This window comes from Aotus nancymaae, unplaced genomic scaffold (assembly GCF_030222135.1).
Source record: "Aotus nancymaae isolate 86718 unplaced genomic scaffold, 86718_ANA_hifiasm-v0.15.2.pri h1tg000029l, whole genome shotgun sequence".
Taxonomy (NCBI): domain Eukaryota; kingdom Metazoa; phylum Chordata; class Mammalia; order Primates; family Aotidae; genus Aotus; species Aotus nancymaae.
Window position 1 is genome coordinate 16707252 of NW_026988442.1, and position 24212 is coordinate 16731463.

At 41.5% G+C, this 24212-nt stretch overlaps 1 protein-coding gene across 2 annotated transcripts in view; it reads right to left on the bottom strand.

Moving 5' to 3' along the window:
- SAMHD1 (SAM and HD domain containing deoxynucleoside triphosphate triphosphohydrolase 1) overlaps positions 1-24212 on the bottom strand; it is a 60402-nt gene that overhangs the window by 11752 nt on the left and 24438 nt on the right. Inside the window, exons 6-13 of one of the 2 annotated variants that reach the window (XM_012455058.3) lie at positions 23866-23936; positions 17192-17350; positions 14821-14921; positions 14594-14702; positions 9989-10080; positions 8640-8755; positions 4524-4663; positions 3327-3419 (exon numbers count right to left, since the gene is read on the bottom strand). In XM_012455058.3, coding sequence (XP_012310481.2) covers positions 3327-3419; positions 4524-4663; positions 8640-8755; positions 9989-10080; positions 14594-14702; positions 14821-14921; positions 17192-17350; positions 23866-23936 — 881 coding nt within the window. The remainder of the gene's footprint in view (positions 1-3326; positions 3420-4523; positions 4664-8639; positions 8756-9988; positions 10081-14593; positions 14703-14820; positions 14922-17191; positions 17351-23865; positions 23937-24212) is intronic. The other variant, XM_012455059.3, reaches the window with a different exon arrangement.

Below are 24212 nucleotides of genomic sequence, written 5' to 3' on the forward strand. Positions count from 1 at the left end.
TGCGGAGATTATAGGCATCAGCCACTGTGCCTGGCCTGAAATGATTATTACAGAGATTGGGAGAATTGCACTAAGCCTGCCAGAGGGCCCAGCTTAGTTTGATGGCCAGGAATTTATAGATATGACTGTACAGTGATGATATCCAGGAGCATTTATGTGTCCAGGTGTAGGTGTGGAGATGTGTAGATTTGACTTATTTAGGTTGTTCAGCCTTCTGCCAGGTAGATGTAAAGAAGGAAAAGGGAGTTGAGAGTAACTGCAGAAAATGAGTGAATTACTATATCACAATATCTAAATTACTTTTTTATTTTGAAATGGAGTCTCACTCTGTCTCCTAGGCTGCAGTGCAGTGATGTGATCTTGGCTCACTGCAACCTCTGCCTCCTGGGTTCAGGTGATTCTCCTGCCTCAGCTTCCCAAGTAACTGGAATTACAGGTGCGCACCACCACACCTGGTTAATTTTTTGTATTTTTAGCAGAGATGGGGTTTTACCATGTTGGCCAGGCTGGTCTCGAACTCTGGACCTCAAGTGATTCACCTGCCTCAGCCTCTTAAAGTGCTGGGATTATAGGCCTGAGCCACTGCACCCAGCCTCCATTTGGAGAGAAATGAAGATAGAAGGCCACTGCCAAGCTGGAAGAAGTGAGGACACAATAAACTAGAGGTCCCATTGAGCTAAGAAAGTGTAGATGAGGAGGAAAAGGGTTACTGAACAGAGAAGAGTATGCTTAAATTAGCGATTTTACAGGGAGGGCAGTTTTTTTTTTAAGACAAAGTCGCACACTGTCGCCCAGGCTGGAGTGCAGTAGTGCAATCTTGGCTCACTGCAGCCTCCGCCTCCCGGGTTTAAGCAATTCTATTGCCTCAGCCTCCCAAGTAGCTGGGATTGCAGGTGCCCGCCACCACACCCAGCTAATTTTTTATATTTTTAGTAGAGTCGGGGGTTTCACTATATTGGCCAGGTTGGTCTTGAACTTCTGAACTTGTGAGCCTCCTGCCTCGGCCTCCCAAAAGTGCTGGGATTACAGGCATGAGCACGGCACCTGCCTGGGAAGGCAGTTTTGAATGTTGATAAGGTCCAGGGTCTCACTAGTCTCAAACTCCTGTCCTCAGGTGACCCTCCTGCCTTGCCCTCCCAAAGAGATAGGATTACAGGCATGCACGACCATGCCCAACCTGTACTGCTTTTTTTTTTTTCCCGTTTATATTACAGAAATCTTTCTATGTTAAAAAAATTTAATGTTTACATTATTTCACAGTATTTCCTATTGACAGACATATGTTTTCCTCCTAATTTTACACTACAATAATATAATACAATAATTGTACTTTTTTTTAAAGTTAATTATTTCCTTAGGACAAATTCCTAGAATGAAAATTGTTGGGTCAATTAACATTTTAGAACATACTTCTAATTTGGCCTTGTACCAATTTACACTTTTATTTTCACATACTATATTAACAGAATTTTATAATACTTTTGTTCTTACAAGTTTGATAGTAAAAAAATAATAATATTCATTGATCCATCAATTTCACTTAATGTCTTATTGATAAGGTTAAACTTCTTTTCATGTCTACTAGTCATGAGTATATCTTTTCCTATGTGTAGCTTCTTTGAGTACTTCTGATCCTACATCCTTTTGGAGACTGTACTTTTGAGAGAAAAACCAGATGGCAGCTGGAGGGACTGATGAAGACAGTGGCAGTGCCCAGGGGAAAACATTCTGGGGAGTGAAGTCTCTCAGAGCCTCAGGAAATTGAGACATGAGATCCCTTTATTCTAATGAAACCTCATTTAGTGAAACAAGAAACTGCAGCTTGATATGAAGATCTGAGGTACTTCAAAATCAGCCAAGTTAACAGACAGTGAGCCCGAGGGCAATTCACTCATAGTATCATTTGGCAAAGAATGGTTATGAAGAGATCATCCTTCATTCATGAATTTTTCAGCAACAAAATAACAAATAAGAGGTTTATGGGAAAAAACAGAAGGGGAACACTGCCCTGAGATTTCAGAGGAATAGAACTCCAAAAAGAATTCCCTACAAGAAACAAGAAAATGTGAGAAAGTTGTTTGGCATTCTCATTAGAACATGAAAAGACACTGCAGCCTCTATGAAAAGGGGAGTCCCTGGAATCCTAGTGTTTTGGGAGGCCAAGGTGGGAGGATCACTTGAGCCCAGGAGTTTGAGACCATCCTGGGCAACACAGAGCTCTTCTCTACTGCGAGCCTGTCATCCCAGCTATTCAGGAGGGCTGTGGTGGGAAGATCACCTTGAACCCAGAAGGTCAAGTTTCCAGTGAGCTGTGATCCTGACACTGCACTCCAGCCTGGGCTACAGCAATCCTGTCTCAACAACAACAACAAAGTAAAAAAAAGCTTATATTGAAGGAAAAATATACACAAAAACAAAGAAGCAAACAACCCCACAACTTTTTCTTTTTTTGAGACAGAGTCTCGCTGTCACCCAGGCTGGAGTGCAGTGGCGCAATCTTGGCTCACTGCAACCTCTGCCTCCCAGGTTCAAGCGATTCTCCTGCCTCAGCCTCCTGAGTAGCTGGGACTACTCAGGTGCATGTCGCCATGCCCAGCTAATTTTTGTGTTTTTAGTAGAGACAGGGTTTCACCACGTTGGCCAGGATGGTCTTGATTTCCTGACCTTGTGATCCACCCGCCTTGGCCTCCCAAAGTGCTGGGATTACAGGCATGAGCCACTGTGGCTGGCTCTTTTTTTTTTTTTTTTTCCTTTTTCTATTTTTTCTGGAGTAGTCTTACTCTGCTGCCCAGGCTGGAGTGCAGTGGCACGATCTTGGCTTACTGCAACCGCTGCCTCCTGGGTTCAAGTGGTCCTCCTGCATCAGCCTCCAGAGTAGCTAGGACTACAGGTGTGTGCCACCACACCTGGCTTACTTTTTTGAATTTTTAGTAGAGATGGAGTTTTGCCATGTTGGCCAGGCTGGTCTTGAACTCCAGACTTAGGTAATCCACCCATCTTGGCCTCCCAAACTGCTAGGATTACAGGCGTGAGCTATTGCACCTGGCCCCACAACTTTTTCCTTTGTGTTTGTATGCAGGCAATAAAAAAAATTAAAATGTATTACTTGTGTAATTAAAAAAATTTAATATAGACAACGTAATCACATGAATTTTTTTTTTTTGTGGTTAATAACCTTAATTCTCTTTGTTAGGCCACAGATGACTTCCTTCCTTCTATCTTTCTGTATTTTTCTAAGTTGTTATAATGAACATGCACTACTTTGATAATGGTGAGGTGCTTTATCTTTAAAAAATGATTCACTTATTACTGGACTAATTACTTACATCCACTATAAAATGTTCAGCCTTCAGCTTTACTTCTAGCGGTACTTTGGGTTTAGCATCAGCAACCTCTTTTGGAAGACATTCATAGCTCTCCTGGAAAACACAAGCCTCCCATGTTAGAATCCATTTTTCATCATTAAGTGTTCAAGCTACAAACAGGTTTTCTTTATTAAAATGGCACCTAAGAAAAATGATTAGAGATATCCTTAACAAATATCACTCCCACCAATGCCGCCCTTTAAACAAATTCAGCAATTTCTGTGAAAAATTGTAAAAGAGAAAAAAAATCACCGGGCACGGTGGCTCACGCATGTAATCCCAGCATTTTGGGAAGCTGAGGTGGGCAGATCACCTGAGGTTGAGAGTTCGAGACCAGCTCGACCAACATGGAGAAACATCATCTCTACTAAAAATACAAAATTAGCCAGGTGTGGTGGCGCATGCCTGTGATTCCCGCTAATTGGGAGGCTGAGGCAGGAGAATCACTTGAACTCGGGAGGTGGAGGTTGCAGTGAGCCAAGATCGCACCATTGCACTCCAGGCTGGGCAACAAGAGCGAAACTCCATCTCAAAAAAATAAATAAATAAAAAATAAAACAAACAAACAAACAAAATTTACATTTAAAAAAAATGTGGTATTAACCTATTAGTACAACAAGAGGAAGTAAAGTATAACCCAAGAAATTATTGAGGTAGGATGTGGTTATCAGTATGATTTGTGTTATGGCTTTCTGGTAAAGAGAAAATCCTTCACAAGTAGGAGGTGAAAATAGATATTTGAGTTAAAGCAGACAGTATTTGCCATCTAGGAGACTAATATCCTGTGAAGGAACCAAGTCATTGAAACAGGTCACCATAGCCTCAGTGAAGCTCATGCAGGCACTTTCTTTGAATCTACCCAAATCGGAGACCCACTCTCACTTCCTGAATGACAGCAAAGATTTGGAGTTAAGTTAGACCTTGCTTTTGAATCCTGGCTAAACATGCTTTCATGAGCAAGTTATTTAATCTCAGCAAAGTCTCAGTTTCTCTATCTGTAAAACAGGCCTAAGAACCCTACACTGTTGCGAAGATTAAATGAGAATTAAAGTAAAGCACTTAGTACAAAGTCATAGTATCATGATAGGTTAGTGGTTTCCTCTTGGAGGACAGAGACAACCTTTCACTAATGGAAAGATGTCTGATAACCCAACTCACCCTTTTAATCTTTATTTGTCCTGTTGGCTGGGTCTCACCCACATACTTGTATAAATTACGGTATTCAATACTTTTTAAAATCTCTTGTGCAGCCTTCAGTTTGGGATCAGTAGAGTACAAAATCTCCAGAAAAATGTTATCTGCCAATTTGATGACATTTCAGTTATATTAAAATGAAAACACAGAGTTAAAGAGTTATATAGTGCTATGCTACTGAAATGATCTAAACAGGCAGTTCACAAACATAGGTACATTATTATTTTAGCAATATAAGAAAATGTTTTAAAAGACTTAAGTGAAAAAACCATTTAAAATTGTTCCAGTTGGCCAGTCACAGTGGCTCATTTTATCTTTTTTTTTTTTGAGATGGAGTCTCTCTGTTGCCAGGCTGGAGTACAGTGACACAATCTTGGCTCACTGCAACCTCCATCTCCTGGGTTCAAGTGATTCTTCTGCCTCAGCCTCCCAAGTAGCTGGGACTACATGTGCACACCACCACACCCAGCTAATTTTTGTGTTTTTAGTAGAGATGGGGTTTCATCATATTGGCCAGGCTAGTCTCAAACTCCTGACCATGTGATCCACCCACCTAGGCCTCCCAAAGTGCTGGGATTACAAGCATGAGCCACCATGCCTGGCCTCTTTTTTTTTTTTTTTTTAGGAGACAAGGTCACGTTCTGTAGCCCAGGCTGACGTACAGTGGCACTATCATAATTCACTGCAACATTGTGCTCAAACAATCCTCCTGCCTCAGCCTGAGTAGCTGGAACTACAGACGTGCACCACCATACCTGGCTAATTTTTTTTTTTTTTTAAACAGGGTCTCGCTCTGTCGTCAGGCTGGAGTGAAGTGGTACGTGATCATGGTTCACTGCATCCTTGACCTCCTGGGCTGAGGCAATCCTCATGCCTCAGCCTCCTGAGTAGCTGGGACTACAGGCACATGCCACCATGCCCAGCTAAACTAAAACGTAGTTTAAATGTAAGTATAATTTGAAAAAATTAATCTTCCTGCCTCAGTCTCCTGAACAGCTGTGACTAAAGGCACATGTCACCACACCTAGATGAAGATGACTTCTAAAAATATGGCATTACTTGCTTTATTATGAATGAAAATTAAAAGCAAATATCCTCAGCTTGTTCAATTTTTTTTACTTTTATTTTATTTATTTTATTTTTGAGATGATGTCTCGCTCTGTCATCCAGGCTTGATATCAGCTCACTGCAACCCCTGTCTCCTGATGATTCTTGTGCCTCAGCCTCCGAGTTGCTGGGACTACAGGCACCTGCCACTACACTCAGCTAATATTTTGTATTTTTAGTAGAGATGGGGGTTCACCATGTTGGTCAGGCTGGTCTTGAACTCCTGACCTCAAGTGATGCACCTGCCTCTCAGCCTCCCAAAGTGTTGGGATTACAGGTGTGAGCCACCCTGCCTGGCCTTACATATATATTTTTAAAGAACAATGTAGCTGGGCGAGGTGGCTCACACCTGTAATCCCAGCACTTTGGGAGGCCGAGGTGGGAGGATCACCTGAGGTAGGGAGCTCGAGACCAGTCTGACCAACATGGAAAAACCCTGTCTCTACTAAAAATATAAAAAATTAGCTGGGCATGTGGCACATACCTGTAATCCCAGCTACTTGGGAGGCTGAGGCAGGAGAATGGCTTGAACCTGGAAGGCGGAGGTTGCAGTGAGCTGAGATCACGCCATTGCACTCCAGCCTGGGCAACAAGAGTGAAACTCTGCCTAAAAAAAAAAAGAGCAATGTATATAGTTTTTTATAATTTAATTTAATTTGTTCTCTATTATTATTATTTTTTATACACAGTCTCACCCTGTTGCCCAGGCTGGAGTGCAGTGGTGCAATCTTGGCTCACTGCAACCCCAACTTCCTGGGCTGCAGTGATCCCCCAGCCTCAGCATCTTGAGTTGCTGGGACTACAGGCACACACCGCCATGGCTAATTTTTAAATTTTTTGTAGAAACAGGGTTTCACCATGTTGCCCAGACTGGTCTCAAACTCCTGGACTCAAGCGATCCGTCTGCCTTGTCTCCCAGAGCACTGGGATTACAGGCATGAGCCACCTTGTCTGCCTATTATGTATCTTTTGATTAAATTTACTGAAATGTAATGGGAAGTCTGTCAAGTTGAATAATAAAAATTTGGGCTTGTATTTTACATATCTTTTCCCTCCATTTCATTTTTCTAGTAATTCATTTTTATCATACTTTACAGAAATATCAATCTGTAAGGGTTGGTAATTTAAGAAACTGGTTCTACAAAGACAGTTTAGGAGGAGCTAGTTTAGGTTGCATTCTGTCAGTGTGCAGCAAATAGAATCCAGCTGTGGTAGAACAGCAGCACTCTAGGCAGGAAGCTACGGTAGAGCGATTTGGTTGTGTCTTAGGTCATTTGGCTTCTATTGTTTTCTCCATTTTCAGAGCCTCCAGCCTTTCCACTGATTCTGTAAGCTATAGGATTGCTTTACAATTTAATTTTTATTTTTTGTTTATTTATTTATTTTTAAGACAGAGTTTTTGCTCTGTTGCCCAGGCTGGAGTGCAGTGGCACGATCTTGGCTCACTGCAACCTCTGCCTCCTGGGTTCAAGTGATTCTCCTGCCTCAGCTTCCTGAGTAGCTGGGATTACAGGTGCATGACACCACACTTGGCTAATTTTTGTATTTTTAGTAGAGATAATGTTCTACCATTTTGGCCAGGCTGGTCTCAAACTCCTGGCCTCAGGTAATCTGCTCACCTCGGCCTCCCAAAGTGCTGGGATTACAGGCGTGAGCCACTGCACCTGGCCCAATTTTATTTTTAGTTAAATGGTTTCATAATTTTTAACTAAGAACTCTGACTGTGGTACACTTTTTGTTCTACTTCTTTTGCTTTATCTCAGTCAATACTTTCCCACAATAAAGAACCACCTGTGGCACCTTTACCTCTCTTTCCTCCTTCCCACACTAAGCTGAAGATTTTGTTTCTGCAAAAGTGTGGATTGATATTCCTGGCATCTTGTGTTTTTGCAATGAAAATAATCTTCAATGGCCGAGTCAGTTTGTTGGTATTCAGGTATATTATGAGTTAAATAATGACAAGTTTGGGCAACATAGTAGGACCCTGTCTCTACAAAAGTTTAAAAAACTACCCAGCTGTGGTGGTATATGCCTATAGTCCCAGTTACTTGGCTGAGGCTGAGGGAGGAGGATCACTTGAGCTCAGGAGGTTGAGGCTCCAATAAGCTGTGATGGCACCACTGTACTCCAGCCTGGATGACAGAATAAGATCCTGTCTCCAAAAAATAAAAATAAATAAATAAAAATAAAATTAAACAGTTAAATAATGGGTTGGGCATGGTGGCTCATGCCTATAATCCTAGCACTCTGGGAAGCTGAGGCAGGCAGATCACCTGAAGTAGGAGTTCAAGACCAGCCTGGCCAATATGGTGAAACCCCATCTCTACTAAAACTACAGAAATTAGTGGGACATGGTGGGCTACACCTGTAATCCCAGCTATCCAGGAGGCAGAGGCAGGAGAATCTCTGAAACCTAAGAGGTAGAGGCTGTAGTGAGCCAAGACTGTGCCATTGCACTCCAGCCTGAGCGATAGAGCGAGACTCTGTCTCAAAAAATAAAAGTAAAATAATGCATATTGAGTACTTATGTGTCAAGTCTATACTTGGTGTTATGCCTCATTTAAATATCACAACAAACTATATGTTAGGTATCATTACCCTCATTTTATAGATGAGAGGTTCAGGTAGGTTAAATCACTCAGTCAAGGTCACTTTATCAGTACAAGACAGAAATAAAACTCAAATTCAAAAGGAGATAATTACTTGGGAAGCTAAAATAGTTCCATCGGCTGGGTGCAGTGGCTCACACCTGTAATCCTAGCACTTTGGGAGGTCAAGGCAAGAGGATCGCTTGAGCCCAGGAGTTTGAGAGCAGCCTGAGCAATATAGTGAGACCCCTTCTTTATTTTTGTAAAATTAAATAATTATTTTTAAAAATGAAAAATAAAATAAAGAAAAATAACCTATTGGCAATTCAGAGACATCTTATAGTTTATCTGAGGTGGACCGTCTATGTTACCTGTTACTTCTTACCTGTCAGCTTAGTGTAGGCTTCCATGTCATCAATTGCTGTAGAAATGCTATACTTCCTTCCTTCAGTACCTGTAATTTCTATGTAGGGGTCTGCTTTGAGGAACGCATCTGTAATCCTAAAAATCATTTTGCAAAAATTGATGCTTACGAGGAATTTTGAATATTTGCCTTATTTCTTGCTTAAGGAAATCTTTCTACTTTTGGGAAATAAAATAATGAGGCACAATGTTCTAAAGACAATTGCTTCTCAACCATACTAACCATGTGCATGGTGGCCTGTGAGCTACCATGCTTACTGTGTTCCAGGCACTGTGGCAGGGCTTTACATGCATCATCTTCTTTAATCTTCCCAACAATAAGGTAGGGATATTCAGTCCCAATATATATGTATTTTTTTTAGAGATGGGGTTTCACCATGTTGGCCAGGCTGGTCTCAAACTCCTGACCTCAGGTGATCCAGCTGCCTCGGCCTCCCAAAGTGCTGGGATTACAGGTGTGAGTCACTGCACCCGGCCCAGCCCCAGTTTTATAGATACAGAAATGAAGTAAATTTTCATTTAATCAAGTTAGGAAGAAACAGTGCCAGGCTTTGAACTTATATCTCTCTGAATTCAACAACAACAACAACAACAACAACTCCTCTTAACAAAGTATTTATAGGAGAATGTATTCCAAGTATTCTGCTCATGACAAAGGATAGGTGAAAAATAGGAATGAAGATAAATTTCCTCAACACAAATGTAAACATGAAATGAAAGGTTAAATCAACTTAAGGCTATTTTAGAGTCATGGAAGAAGTAACTTGACTCACACCCAGTGTTTGATAACTCCTCACGGAGTCTTTGAGTCATGTAGAGACCTGGCTGTACAGTTTTCTGCTACGGTTCTGACTGGGTCAGGAAGAGGTAAAATTCCTGTTGGTTTTACCCTTTGGTACTATTTTTGATGCACATTTGACAGGATAGAATTAGACATTAATCTTAATCCTTAAAGTTTATCTTTGTAATTAATCTCAGAATTCAAATATTCATGCCCTACCTCCCATTCTCCTGATGATTTATATCTGGTATATAAGTGACTACCTGTTCAGAGGTCCTGAGTGATCCCAGCACCTCCACTTCACGCCTGGCCGAAGCTAGCTCTTCTTCATCTGCCCCTTTATCTATTTCCCTCCTTTTCCTCCAACTAAATTAACTTTATTCTAGAGTTTTTCATTAAGGAAACCATTTTAGATTTAATCACTTAATATTCACTTGAACTTATCTAGAAATGTCAAGTTGAGCCTAGTATGATACTCTAGCAAAGGATCATGGAATATTCTATAGGGAAATGACCATCAAGTTTCTTACATTGTATCAATGATGTTGCCAACTTTGTGTTGATAAGCTCTACGGTGTAAACAGTTGCGAGTGTGGAACATGTCATACAGATTTCCAACTTCCTGCAGGAAAATACGAAATAAATATTAATAGGATCAAATTACATTAACCTTATTAATAGACAAGTATATAGGACAAGGAAAAGGGATAGTGGCAGACAAGAGGGCTACACACAGGGGCTACTTCATTAACACCTTCAAGCCTAATAAAAAATGAGGAGGCAGATTAGTAAAGCCATTTATTGGCTTGCAACTTTCATTCCTTTTTTTTTTTTTAAAGACAAGTTCTTTTAGGCTGGTATGAAGTGATCATCCCATCTCAACCTTGCTGGGACAATATGCATCAGCCATTGTGCTCAGCTAACTTTCATTCTGTTTTTTTTTTTTTTTTTTGAGATAGAGTCTTGCTCTGTTGCCCGGGCTGGAATGCAAGTCTTTCATTGCAAGAACTTTCATTCTTAATAAACTAGGCTGGGCACGGTGGCTCACACATGTAAATCCCAGCACTTTGGGAGGTCGAGGTGGGCAGGGATCAGCCTGGCCAAAATGGTGAAACCCCATCTCTACAAAAATACAAAAATTAGCTGGGCATGATGGCAGTTGCCTGTAATCCCAGCTACTTGGGAGGCAGGAGAATTGCTTGAACCCATGAGGCAGAGGTTGCAGTGAACCAAGATCGCACCATTGCACTCCAGCCTGGGCGATAGAGCGAGACTCTGTCTCGGAAACAAAAACAAAAACAAAAACAAACTCCTAAAATCTACTATGTGCCAAACTCTGTGACAGGTTCTGTTTTAGGCCTCTTAAATTATATATTTGAATCCTCCCAATAACTCTAGGAAATAGGTATTGTTATTCTTATGTTCTTCATTCTTGACTTTTATTTTTTAAGACAGTCTCACTCTGTCACCCAGGTTGGAGTGCAGTGGCACATAATCTCGGCTAACTGCAACCTCCACCTCCCTGGTTCAAGCAACTCTCATACCTCAGCCTCCCAAGTAGCTGGGATTACAGGTGTATGCCACCACGCCCGGCTAATTTTTGTATTTTCAGTAGAGACAGGGTTTCACCACGTTGGCTGGGATGGACTCAAACTCATAAGCTCAACTGATCCGCCTGCCTTGGCCTCACAAAGTACTGGGATCCCAGGCATGAGCCACCACACCTAGCCATTCTTGACTTTCTATAGTAGAGTACTATACTACTTTTTGATTACATGGCTGCCATCTAACAGGGACCTAGAGACTTCACTTGTTTAACCACAGCTGACCTTTAACAACACATGCTTGAAATGTGAGAGTTCAATTATACAGATTTTCTTGCCCTGCCGCCACCCCGACACAGTAAGACCAAGACCAAGGCCTCCTCTTCCTGAGCCTACTTAATGTGAAGATGATAAGGATGAAGACCTTTAGGATGACCACTTCCACTTAATGAATAGTAAACATACTTTCTCTGCCTTATGATTTTTTCTTTCTTTTTTTTTTTTGGAGACAGAGTCTTGCTCTGTCACCCAGGCTAGAGTGCAGTGGAGCAATCTTGGCTCACTGCAACCTCTGCCTCCGGGGTTCAAGTGATTCTCCTGCCTCAACCTCCCAAGTAGCTGGGATTATAGGCACGTGCCACTGTACCCAACTAATTTTTGTATTTTTAGTAGAAACAGAGTTTCACCATATTGGCCAGCCTGGTCTCAAACTCCTGACCTCAAGTGATCTGCCAGCCTTGGCTTCCCAAAGTGCTGGGATTACAGGAGTGAGCCACTGTCCCTGGGCTTGCCTTATGATTTTCTTAATAACATTTCTCTAGCTTACTTTATGGTAAGAATACAGTAGACTGGGCATAGTGGTTCACACATATGAGCACTTTAAAAAGCCAAGGAGGGTGAATTGCTTGAGGTCGGGAGTTTGTGACCAGGCTGGGCAACATAGCAAAACCCTGTCTCTACAAAAAAAATAAAAAATAAAAATAGAAAAATTAGCCTAGTGTAGTGGCATGCACCTGTGGTCCCAGCTACTCAGGAAGCTGAAGTGGGGGATTTGCTTGAGCCCAGAAGGTGGAGGATGCAGTGAGCTGAGATCACGCCACTATACTCCAATCTGGGTGACAGAGTGAGATCCTGTATCCAAAAAAAAAAAAAAAAAAAGAAAAAAAAGAATATAGTATATGATACATGTACCTTTCAAAATAGGCTGGATGCAGCGGCTCACACCTATAATCATAGCACTTTGGGAGGCTGAGGTAGGTGGGGTGGGTTGCTTGAGCCCAGGAGTTTGAGTCCAGTCTAGGCAACAGAGTGAAACCCCACCTCTATAAAATTAATTGAAAAATTAGGCTGGGTGCAGTGGCTCATGCCTATAATCCCAGCACTTTGGGAGGCCAAGACGGGTGGACCACGAGGTCAAGAGATCGAGACCATCCTGGTCAACATGGTGAAACCCCGTCTCTACTAAAAGTACAAATATTGGCTGGGCACGGTGGTGCGTGCCTGTAATCCCAGCTACTCAGGAGGCTGAGGCAGGAGAATTGCTTGAACCCAGGAGACAGAGGTTGCGGTGAGCTGAGATCGCGCCACTGCACTCCAGCCTGGGTAACAAGAGCGAAACTCCGTCTCAAAAAAAAAAAAAAGAAAAATTAACCAAGCATATGCCTGTAGTCCCAGCTACTCAGGAGGAAGAGGAGGGAAGATCAGTTGAGCCCAGGAAGTCAAGGCTACAGTGTACTCTGACAGTGCCACTGTACTCCAGCCTGAGTAACAGAGCAAGACCCTGTCTGGAAAGAAAACAAAAGACAAAATTTAAAAACCATACAAAATGCGTGTAATTTACCATTAAGTTTATCAATAAGGCTTCTGGTCAACAGCAGGGTATCAGTAGTTAAGTTTTTGGGAAGTCAAAAGTTATACGCAGGCCAGGTGGAGTGGCTCATGCCTGTAATCCCAGCAGTGTAAGAGGCCGAAGAGGGTGAATCACTTGAGGTCAGGAGTTTGAGACCAGCCTGGCCACATGGTGAAACCCCGTTTCTACTGAAAATACAAAAATTATGGGCCGGGTGCAGTGGTTCATGTCTGTAATCCTAGCACTTTGGGAGGCTGAGGCGGGCGGATCATGAGGTTAAGAGACCGAGACCATCCTGGCCAACATGGTGAAACCTCATCTCTACTAAAAATACAAAAATTAGCCGGGCGTGGTGGCATACTCCTGTAGTCTCAGCTACTTGGGAGGCTGAGGCAGGAGGATCGCTTGAACCCGGGAGGCAGAGGTTGCAGTGAGCCAAGATCACGCCACTGCACTCCAGCCTGACAACAGAGCAAGACATGGTCAAAACACACACACACACACACACACACACACACACACACACAAATTAGCCAGGCATCTGTAAACCCAGTTACTCCTGAGGCTGAGGCAGGAACCGGGAGGCGGAGGTAGCACTAAGCAGAGATCGTGCCACTGTAAACCCAGTTACTCCTGAGGCTGAGGCAGGAACCGGGAGGCAGAGGTTGCAGTAAGCAGAGATCGTGCCACTGCACCACAGCCTGGGTGACAGAGGGAGACTCCATCTCAAAAAAGAAAAGTTATATACAGATTTTCCATCCGGAGAGGGGGCAACACCCCTTAAACACCGTTTTGCTCAGGTGTCAACTATATAAAAATTTTCAAAACTAATATAGTGATTAAAAAGGAGATTCTGAAACCAAACTTTCCAGGTTGAAATTCCAATTCTATCAGTTGTTAATTATATGCCTTCTCTGTGCCTTAATTTGCTCTCCTGTTGAATGGAATAATAGTATCTATCTCACAGGATTTTAAGGATTGAGTTGATCCAACTGAAGCACTTAAAATAATGCCTTACACAAGCCAGGCATGATAGTGTGTATCTGTAGTCCCAGCTACTTGGGAGGCTGAGGAAGGAGGATCACTTGAGCTCAGGAGTTCAAGACTAGCCTGGGCAATACAGTGAGATCCTATCTCAAAAAACAAAAAAACAAAAAGTAAATAACACATGATAGTGTGCACCTGTAGTTTCAGCCAAAAAACCTCCAAAACCAGTGTCTAAATCAAAACTTAATAAATGTCCATTTTAATTTTATTACTTTTTTTTTTTTTTTTTTTTTTGAGACGGACTTTCGCTCTTGTTACCCAGGCTGGAGTGAAATGGCGCGATCTCGGCTCACTGCAACCTCTGCCTCCTGGGTTCAGGCAATTCTCCGGCCTCAGCCTCCTGAGTAGCTGGGATTACAGGCACGCGTGACCATGCCCAGCTAATGTTTTTGTATTAGTAGAGACGGGGTTTCACCATGTTGACCAGGATGGTCTCGATCTCTTGACCTCGTGATTCACCCGCCTCAGCCTCTCAAAGTGCTGGGATTACAGGCGTGAGCCACCGCGCCCGGCCATTTAATTTTATTACTTTTTAACAATACAGTAGAAGTGAAGAGATTAAAGATATTTATAAATCCTAGGAATTAAGTAAAGAGATTGACGATTTAACAATTATTTCATATTGTTAAATGGTTCTTTGCAAATTTCAGACCAGAAACGACACTCTTCTTGCTGTTTCCTCTGACATAGCTTACCTTATCTCTAGTACAAATATGAAACTTGCTTTCTACTTCACAGACACGGGCAAACTTAATAAAACGCTTGTAATCAAAATTATTTTGGATTCCAAGATGATGGCAGTCCCTAGAAGGATTCCAAAGCAGAGATATGAAATCTTTCAACATGGAAGCCATACCTTAAATAGTAATACTAAATTTATATAAAGATTTTAGCCAATTTTTCAGAAGTGTTTAGTGCATACCTGGCAAAATAATCCCACTTGTCCACATCAATGCCATTTCTTTTATTAGCCACTATCTCATAAAGGAAGCTTTTCTCTTTAGGACGCCCTTTATATGGCCACTGGAAGGCAAGAAAACCCACTGGAAGTTTTAGGATAGGCACCAAATCTATTTATAAGCAAAGCAAAGCAATTCTATTAATCTGTAAATTATAAACAGATATGAGATAAACTAGAAGGTTCTAATCTTTCCTTTTTCCACTTCATTTCTAAACTAGTAAAGAGGGAAAAGAAATGCTAAGGTATATGATACCCTATTGTTACCACATTTTCTTGTGCCACTGAAAAGATCTTAACTCTATTACATTTCCCAAAACCAACAACTTTTGTATTTTCTTGGTTTATAAGTTTTTTAAAAATATAAAACCTAGGTCAGGTGTGGTGGCTCATGCCTGTAATTGTGGTACTTTGGGAGGCCAAGCCAGGTGGATCATGAAGTCAGGGGTTCAAGACCAGCCCGGCCAAGATGGTGAAACCCCGTCTCTACTAAAAATACCAAAATTAGCCAGGTGTAGTGGCAGGTGCCTGTAGTCCCAGCAACTTGGGAGGCTGAGGCAGGAAAATCACCTAAACCCAGGAGGCGGAGGTTGCAGTAAGCCAAGATTGCGCCACTGCACTCTAGCCTGGGTGACAGAGCAAGACTCCATCTTAAAAAAATTAAACTTTTAAAATATATACAATCTAATAAACTAATAATACCTGATTTCATGCATTAAAACAGTACTATCTTTCAAAGTAGCTACACACCTAATCTAAATAATATGCATTCTTCAAAGTATTCTTTGAGCTTCATTTTTTTGGAAATAGGATATTTGCTACAACACCCACCTCTTTATAAGTATACCTGTATATATTTGAGGTAAAAGCCCTAAAAGTCTCAGGGGAAAATTATTTTCCAAATTTATTTTTAATAAAAAAAAAAAACAAAAAAAAAACAAAAGATCAAAAAGGAAACAAAATAGATTCACCATTGAACCAGTTCAACTTTTTTGTAGATCTTCATATATCTAAACATTTCAAATAAGATTTTTAAAAATTCAGAGACAAGGTCTAGCTCTGTTGCCCAGGCTGGAGTACAGCTGCACAATCACAGTTCACTGCAGTCTGCCTCAGCCTCCGAAGCTGAAGACTACAGGCATGAGACAGGGTTTCAGTATGTTACCCAGGCTGATCTCAAACTCCTGGGCTCAAGTGATCCTCTCGCCTTGGCCTCCCAAAGTGCTGGGATTACAGGCATGAGCCACTGAGCCTGGCCAAATATGTTTATTTTAATGGTTAAATGAAACACACATTTACATTCCAAACAAAGTTACTTTAGGATTCTATATAAAATAATGCAGGCCAGGTATGGTGGCTCCCACCTATAGTCCTAGCACTTTGGGAGGCCAAAGTGGGAGAATCACTTGAGCCCAGGAGTTCGAGACCAGCTTAGGCAACATAGTGTGACCACATCTCTAAGAAAAGTGTTTTTTAAATAAATAAAATACTGCATATATATTCACTAAAAAAGAACTTATGGCTGACTGTGGGGGCTCACACCTGTAATCCCAACACTTTGGGAGGCTGAGGCGGGCGAACTACCTGAGGTCAGGAGTTTGAGACCAGCCTGGCCAACATGGTGAAACCCCATCTCTACTAAAAATACAAAATTAGCCGGGCATGATGGCATGTGCCTGTAATCCCAGCTACTGGGGAGGCTGAGGCAGGAGAATTGCCTAACCCTGGGAGACGGAGGTTGCAGTGAGCCGAGATCATGCCACTGCACTCCAGCTTAGCCGACAGAGTGTGACTCTGTCGCCAAAAAAAAAAAAAAAGAATTTATGCTGAGCACAGTGGCTCACACCTGTAATCCCAGCATTTTCAGAGGCAGAGGTAGGTGGATCACTTGAGTTCAGGAGTTCAAGATCAGCCTGGGCAACATGACAAAATCTCATCTCTACAAAAAATACAAAAATTAGCTGGGCATGGTAGTGGCATGTTTGTGGTCCCAGCTACTCATGAGGCTGAGGTGGGAGGATCACTTGGGCCTGGGAGGTAGAAGTTGCAGTGAGCTGAGACTGTCTCGCTGTATTCTAGTCCTGGTGACAGAGTGAGACCCTGTCTCAAAAAAAAAAAGAATTTCTATATTTTTTTTGGGAAGTAACTTCTAAATAATTCAGTTGAGAGGTAGAAAAAATATAAGCCTTTTATTGTTGCATTAAACAGTAGAAATATAGAACTCATAGTTTATCATTTAGCCTCTAAAATAGCCAAATGTATAACTCGGAAGGAATCATGAAAAGACTAGATGAAAAGCACCAGTCAGTTAAAATTAAGTTGTACATAAACTTACCAAAGAATCTTCCTTGATAGGTGATTCAGGTGGTCCTGCAATTTGTTCCTTGATAAAGCAAATATCTTCTTCAGGGATGAGACCATAGCGTTCCATGACAGCCTTGAGTCCATTAGAATTAATTAGATGCTCAAACATCTTAACCGAGCCTTCTTCATGCTAGGAAAAGTAAGCACAATATGATGTGTTATAGGTTCTGGCCCACTGAGGGCCCTGATTAACAAAATTATCCTCAATTCCAAGTAATTCTGAGATAAGGGTCTATTGCATATTAATTCTCTAGTTTCTAACCATAGTCTTAGGAACATTTTTAAAAACCTGTCAGATTTTTCACGATTTTACTAGTCTGCAAACTTTTTACAAATCTATTATTTCATAAACATATTTAATGCATTTTATGATATAATATAGTACCTAAATGAATATTACAAGATCATGTATATAGAATTACATTTTAATAAATATCATCATAAAATTGAATTTTATTTTTTCATCAGCCTTTGAACGTGTGCAGTTATAAAGTGTTAGCACTGCCCTCTAGTGGTGAAAAGGAGTAGCTGCAAACTTGCCAGTAAAAACAAAGATCTCAAATTGGCCTGTTTGTTTATGTCTCTCTGCTCACTCATTCACAATCAATGTAAAGGAGCAAAAGAACCCCTGAAGACATCTGCCCTTTTCTAGGACTTACAAAAACTAAGATAAAAAACAAAACCTGAATTGTCCTATATTCTTTTTTTTTTTTTTAAGAGATAGGGAATCTCTGTTGCCCTGGCTAGAGTGCAGTGAGGTGATCATGGGCACAGTGCAGCCTTGAACTCCTGGGCTCAAGCAATCCTCCCACTTCAGCCTCCCGAGTAGCTGGGACCACAGGTGCACACCATCCCACCCAGCTAATTTTTAAATTTTTTGTAGAGGCAGGGTCTTGCTTTGTTGCCCAGGTTCATCTTGAACGCCTAGGCCCAAGTAATCCTCCTGCCTCAGCCTCCCAAAGTGGTAGGATTATAAGCGCCTCACCCTATAACTATTTCCACCCCCTCCCCCCGCAGGAAACAATTCTTGCTCCAGAAACTACTCTTAAAAGCGGAATCATGATCAGGTATGGTGGCTCACACCTGTAATCCCAGCATTTTGGGAGGCCGAGGTGGGAGGATCTCTTTAGGTCAGGAGTTCAAGTTTGGCCAACATGACAAAACCCCATCTCTACTAAAAAATACAAAAATTAGCCAGGCATGGTGGCACACACCTATAATCCCAGCTACTTGGGAGGCTGAGGCAGGAGAATCACTTGAACCCAGGAGGCAGAGGTTGCAGTGAGCCAAATTTGCCCCACACTCCAGCCTGGGCAGGCAATAGAGTGAGACTCTGTCTCAAAGAAAATAAAAATAAAAACACAAAAACCAAAACAGAATCAGACTGGGTGCAGTGGCTCATATTTGTAATCCCAGCATTTTATGAGGCAGAGGCAGGAGGACTGCTTGAGCCCAGGAGTTTGAGACCAGCCTGGGCAACAAAGCAAGACCCTGTCTCTAGAAAAAAATTTAAAAATTGGCTGGGTATAGTGGCATGCGCCTGTGGTCCCAGCTACTTGGGAGACTAAGGCGGGAAGATTGCTTGAGCCCAGGTGGTTGACACTGCAGTTAGATGTCTTCGTGCCTGCACTCCAGCCTCGGCAACAGAGCAAGACCTTGTCTCTAAAAAAAAAAAAATTGAATCAAGATATATATATATATATATACACACACAAAGAGGAAAAATAGTAACTTTATAGTGGAGAAATTTGACAGACAATGCCTTAACCAAGTAAGCAGAATTAATATCATTGGTATTGGCTCAACTAGATTTTATGTGCCTCCTGAGATGATACACTATCAAGGTCGTATCACTTTTTTTTTTTTGGAGACAGAGTCTAGCTCTGTCACCCAGGCTGGAGTGCAGTGGCACGACCTCGGCTCACTGCAACCTCTGCCTCCCAGGTTTAAGCAATTCTCCTTCCTCAGCCTCTCAAGTAGGCGCATGCCACCACACCCAACTAATTTTTTTTTTTTTTTTGAGACGAAGTTTCACTCTTATCCCCCAGGCTGGAGTGAAATGGTGTGATCTCAGCTCATTGCAACCTCCACCTCCGAGGTTCAGGCAATTCTCCTGCCTCAGCCTCCCGAGTAGCTGGGAATATAGGCGTCCACCACCACATCCATCTTTTTTTTTTTGTTGAGATGGAGTCTTGCTCTGTTGCCAGGCTGGAAGGCAGTGGCGCCATCTTGGCTCACTGCAACCTCTGCCTCCTGGGTTCAAGCGATTCTTCCGCCTCAGCCTCTCAAGTAGCTGGGACCACAGGCGCGTGCCACCACACCCGACTGATTTTTGTATTTTTAGTAGAGGCAGGGTTTCACTATGTTGGCCAGGATGGTCTCCGTCTCTTGACCTCGTGATCCCCCTGCCTTGGCCTCCCAAAGTGCTGGGATTACAGGCCTGAGCCACTGCGCCCGGCCCCACCCGATTTTTATATTTTTAGTAGAGACAGGGTTTTGCCATGTTGGTTGGGCTGGTTTCAAACTCCTGACCTCAGGTGATCCACCCACCTCTTCCTCCCAAAGTGCTGGGGTTACAGTGTGAGCCACCATGCCCGGCCTGGACACATCACTTTTGTGGCATTCTACCAAAAATGCACAGCTTGAATCCATGAGGAAACATTACACTGAAACTCAAATTGAGGAACATTCCATAAAATAGCTCACTTGCTTTTTAAAAAAATGACAAAGTCACCAAAGATAAAGACTGAAGAACTGTTCCCGATCAAAAGAAACTAGAAAAATGGCAAGTAAATGCAATGTATAATTCTGGACCAGGGAAAAAACGTTTTTTTCCCCTTTTTCTATATGGACAATTGTTAAAATTTGAAAGTCTGAATTAGATAAGAGTACTGCATCAACATTTACTGATTTTTATAATTATACTATGGTAATATAAGAAAATTTTTTTAAGGAAATACCCACTGAAGTATCTAGAAATAAAGTATTTCAACAATTTAAGTTTCTTTCTTTTTTTTTTTTTTAAGACAGTCTTGCTCTATCGCCAGGCTGGAGTACAGTGGCGAGATGCCCACTCACTGCAACTTCCATTTTCCGGTTGCAAGCAATTCTCCTGCCTCAGCCTCCCAAGTAGCTGGGACTACAGGGGCGTGCCACCATGCCCGGCTGCTTTTTGTATTTTTAGTTGAGATGGGGTTTCACTGTGTTAGCCAGGATGGCCTTAATTTACTGACCTCATGATCTACCTGCCTCGGCCTCTCGAAGTGAACCAGGGGGTGATCGCAAAGAGGAGGTGATCACAAAAGTTGTCAGGAATGTTCACTGGGTTACAGAAATAATGTTAGTTAGTGATTGGCCACATATTGTTGAACTACGGGGTGTACGGCATTTGATGGTTACCTGGCATCCCACATAGCAGCTGGCTTCCAGAGGTAATAATTATTTAGCTCAAGGGAGAGTGACGTGATTGCTGTTCTATTTCAATGCCTCTCTGGGCCTGATAATGTAAAGGGGCTCATATTTCTGACAAAAATTTCTTTTTTTCTTTCCCAAGTAACAAGTGTGAAAACAGAACAGAATGCATAATGATTCATCACATATGAGAAGTTAATAAATGTTGGAGTTGGTATTACAGTCAGTCGGGATAGGATGAACTATTTAAAAATTTGATTTCTCCCACATACTTACACAAAAGTAAATTGTACATGAGCTATGGATTTAAATGTAAAAGGCAAAATACTTAAAGGAAAAGACTTGGTAATGATTAAGTAGATCCTATTAGATCACCTGCAGGAGAAAATAGCTATAAGCTCTGGACAACTCCCTGAAGGTCCTGGAGAGCAACCAAAACCAAGCGGATGATAGACATCAATGCTTAGAAGGGAGAGGTACTGAGCGACATTCCAGTTTTATGGTATTTAGCCTGAGGGCAGACCCAGCACAGAAAAACTGGTGAGAAAGTATCCATTTTACTGGCTTGATGAACCAGAGTACTTCATCAAAATTTAAAATGTCTGTTTTTCAAAAGGCACCATTAAAAATGAATTGGCAAGCCAGACACTGGGGAAAAATATTCACGATACATTTACCTAACAATATATATATAAAGAATTCCTGGCCTGGCACTGTGGCTCACACCTGTAATTCCAACACTTCGGGAGGCCAAGGCGGATGGATCATGAACGAGGTCAGGGGTTCAAGACCAGCCTGGCCAACACAGTGAAACCCCATCTCTACCAAAAATAGAAAAAATTATCCGGGCTTGGTGGCAGATGCCTGTAATCCTATCTACTTGGGAGGCTGAGGCAGAAGAATCACTTGAACCGGGAGGCAGACGTTGCAGTAAGCTGAGATCACACGACTGCACTCCAGCCTGGGTTACAGTGCAAGACTCTGTGTCAAAAAAAAAAAAAAGAATTCCTACAAATCAATAATCACAGAGCAAGCAATCAAACTTTTTAAATGAGTAAAATGTTGAGAGTTCTTTGCAGAAGAAGACATATCAATAACAAAGTAGAGGCCGAGTGTGGTGGCTCACACTTGTAATCCCAGCAGTTTGGGAGGCCAAGGTAGGCAGATCACCTGAGGTCAGGAGTTCAAGACCAGCCTAATCAACATAGAGAAACCCTGTCTCTACTAAAAATACAAAAATTAGTCGGGTATGGTGGCACATGCCTGTAATCCCAGCTACTCAGGAAGCTGAGGCAGGAAAATCGCTTGAACCCGGGAGGTGGAGGTTGCAGTGAGCCAGGATCGCACCACGGCACTCCAGCCTGGGCAGCAAGAGTGAAACTCCATCTCAAAGAAAATAATAATAATAATAATAATAGTAACAAAGTAAAAAGTACAGGAAATGGCATTTAATATACATTAGAAAATCAAACCACGAAATATCATTTGACACTCATTAGAAGGGCTAATCTGAAAGACCAAATGTTGTTGAGGCTGTAAAACAACTGGAACTCCAATATGTTGCTGATGGGAGTATAAAATGGTATTACCACATTGGAAAACTCTGGTAGTTTCTTATAGAATTAAACACATATCTACCATATGACCCAGCAATTCTAACTCCTAGGTATTTACCTAAGCAAAATGAAAACGTATCTCTTTATCTATTTTTATTTTTATAAAATGGATAATGTATTTCTGCTGAATGCATTTGTTTTAAAAAATTAACTTTCCACACTACAGAAACATAGATAGTGTATTTCTACCAAAATCTTGTACAATAATGTGCATAACAACCTTATTCATAACAGCCAAAACCTAAAAACAATGCAAATTCCAACAAAAGGAGAAAGGGTAAACAAATTGTGACTTATTCACACTACCTAGGTGATAAAAAAGGGACAATGTCACACTACCTAGGTGATAAAAAAGGGATCAACTACTGAGACACATAATATGAACAAAAGCCATTATGTTGAGTAAATAAGGCAAGAAGTAAAATAGGACCTCCTGTACAATACTGCTTAATCAAGTCTAAGACCAACAAAATTCATTTATATTTGTAAAAATCAGAAGGTGACGATGGGGTGAGGGGGAGTGGGAGTTGACTGAAAAAAAGCACATGGGAATTTTTCAGGAAGATGAAAATGTGCTATATCCTGACTAGGTAATAGTCATATGGATGTATACACTTGTCAAAACTCACTGAACTTAAGATATGGACAACTTATTGTATGTGAACTATACCTCAAAAAATGAGAGAGAAAGAGAAAAAAATTGACATGTAAGAAGTTTTCAAAATATATTAATATCCTTTTCTACTCCCATTCCAGAAATGCAGTGTAGTTAAAAACTAGGGGGCCAAACCTAATTTTACTTCTCAAAAATTGATTCAAAAATATGGGACAACCACCTGCAAATGTCTAATTTTAAAATGGTTCATTTAATATACATGACTTAGCTGGTAACAGTTCATGGTCATATCAAATGTGTCAAAATTGGAGTTGGCCTTTTATTTCTTTATTATACAATAGTACAATGGAGTAGAAGGAGCATTAAACTGGCAACTGGCTTTCTATTGCTGATTCCAGTATTTAACAGCTTTGTGATTTTTGATGCATCAATACACCTCCAAGAGTTTCTAGTTCCTTTATTTGTAAAAAGGGAGATAGGCTGGGCGCGGTGGCTCACATTTGTAATTCCAGCACGTTGGGAGGCCAAGGCGGGCAGATCATGAAGTCAAGAGATCGAGACCATCCTGGCCAACATGGTAAAACCCCGTCTCTACTAAAAATACAAAAATTAGCTAGGCTGGTGGCACGCACCTGTAGTCCCAGCTACTCGGGAGGCTGAGACAGGAGAATCACTTGAACCGGGAGGCAGAGGTTGCAGTGAGCCGAGATTACACTACTGCACTCCAGCCTGGTGACAGAGCAAGACTCTATCTCAAGAAAAAAAAAAAGGAGATAATGATAACTTCCTTACAGACTACTGTGAGGATCAAACAAAAACATATGTGTGTGTGTGTGTGTGTGTGTGTGTGTGTGTGTGTGAGAGAGAGAGAATTAAAGCACCCTGGACACTGTAATGGAAAAGTATTCTCTAACACAGTAGTAGAACCAAACAGATAAATTAACTAAATAACCTGCTTAAATAGTCTTTCTTTTATTAACTATTGAATGTATGAATACATACTGTCCATTTCACCTCCGGGCGAGCAAGTGGAATAAATCGTCCATCAAACATGTGAGAAAATGGCCCATGACCTTAAAAACAAAAGCAGCCTTAGAATAAGAAGAACATCTGTAAATCGACAAAAACCGAATTTTTTTTTTTTTTTGAGACAGTTTCACTCTTGTTGTCCAGGCTGGAGTGCAATGGTGCGATCTTGGGTTACCACAACCTCTGCTTCCCAGGTTCAAGCAATTCTCCTGCCTCAGCCTCCCAAGTAGCTGGGATTACAGGCATGTACCACAATACCTGGTTTATTTTCTATTTTTAGTAGAGATAGGGTTTCACCATGTTGGTCAGGCTGGTCTCAA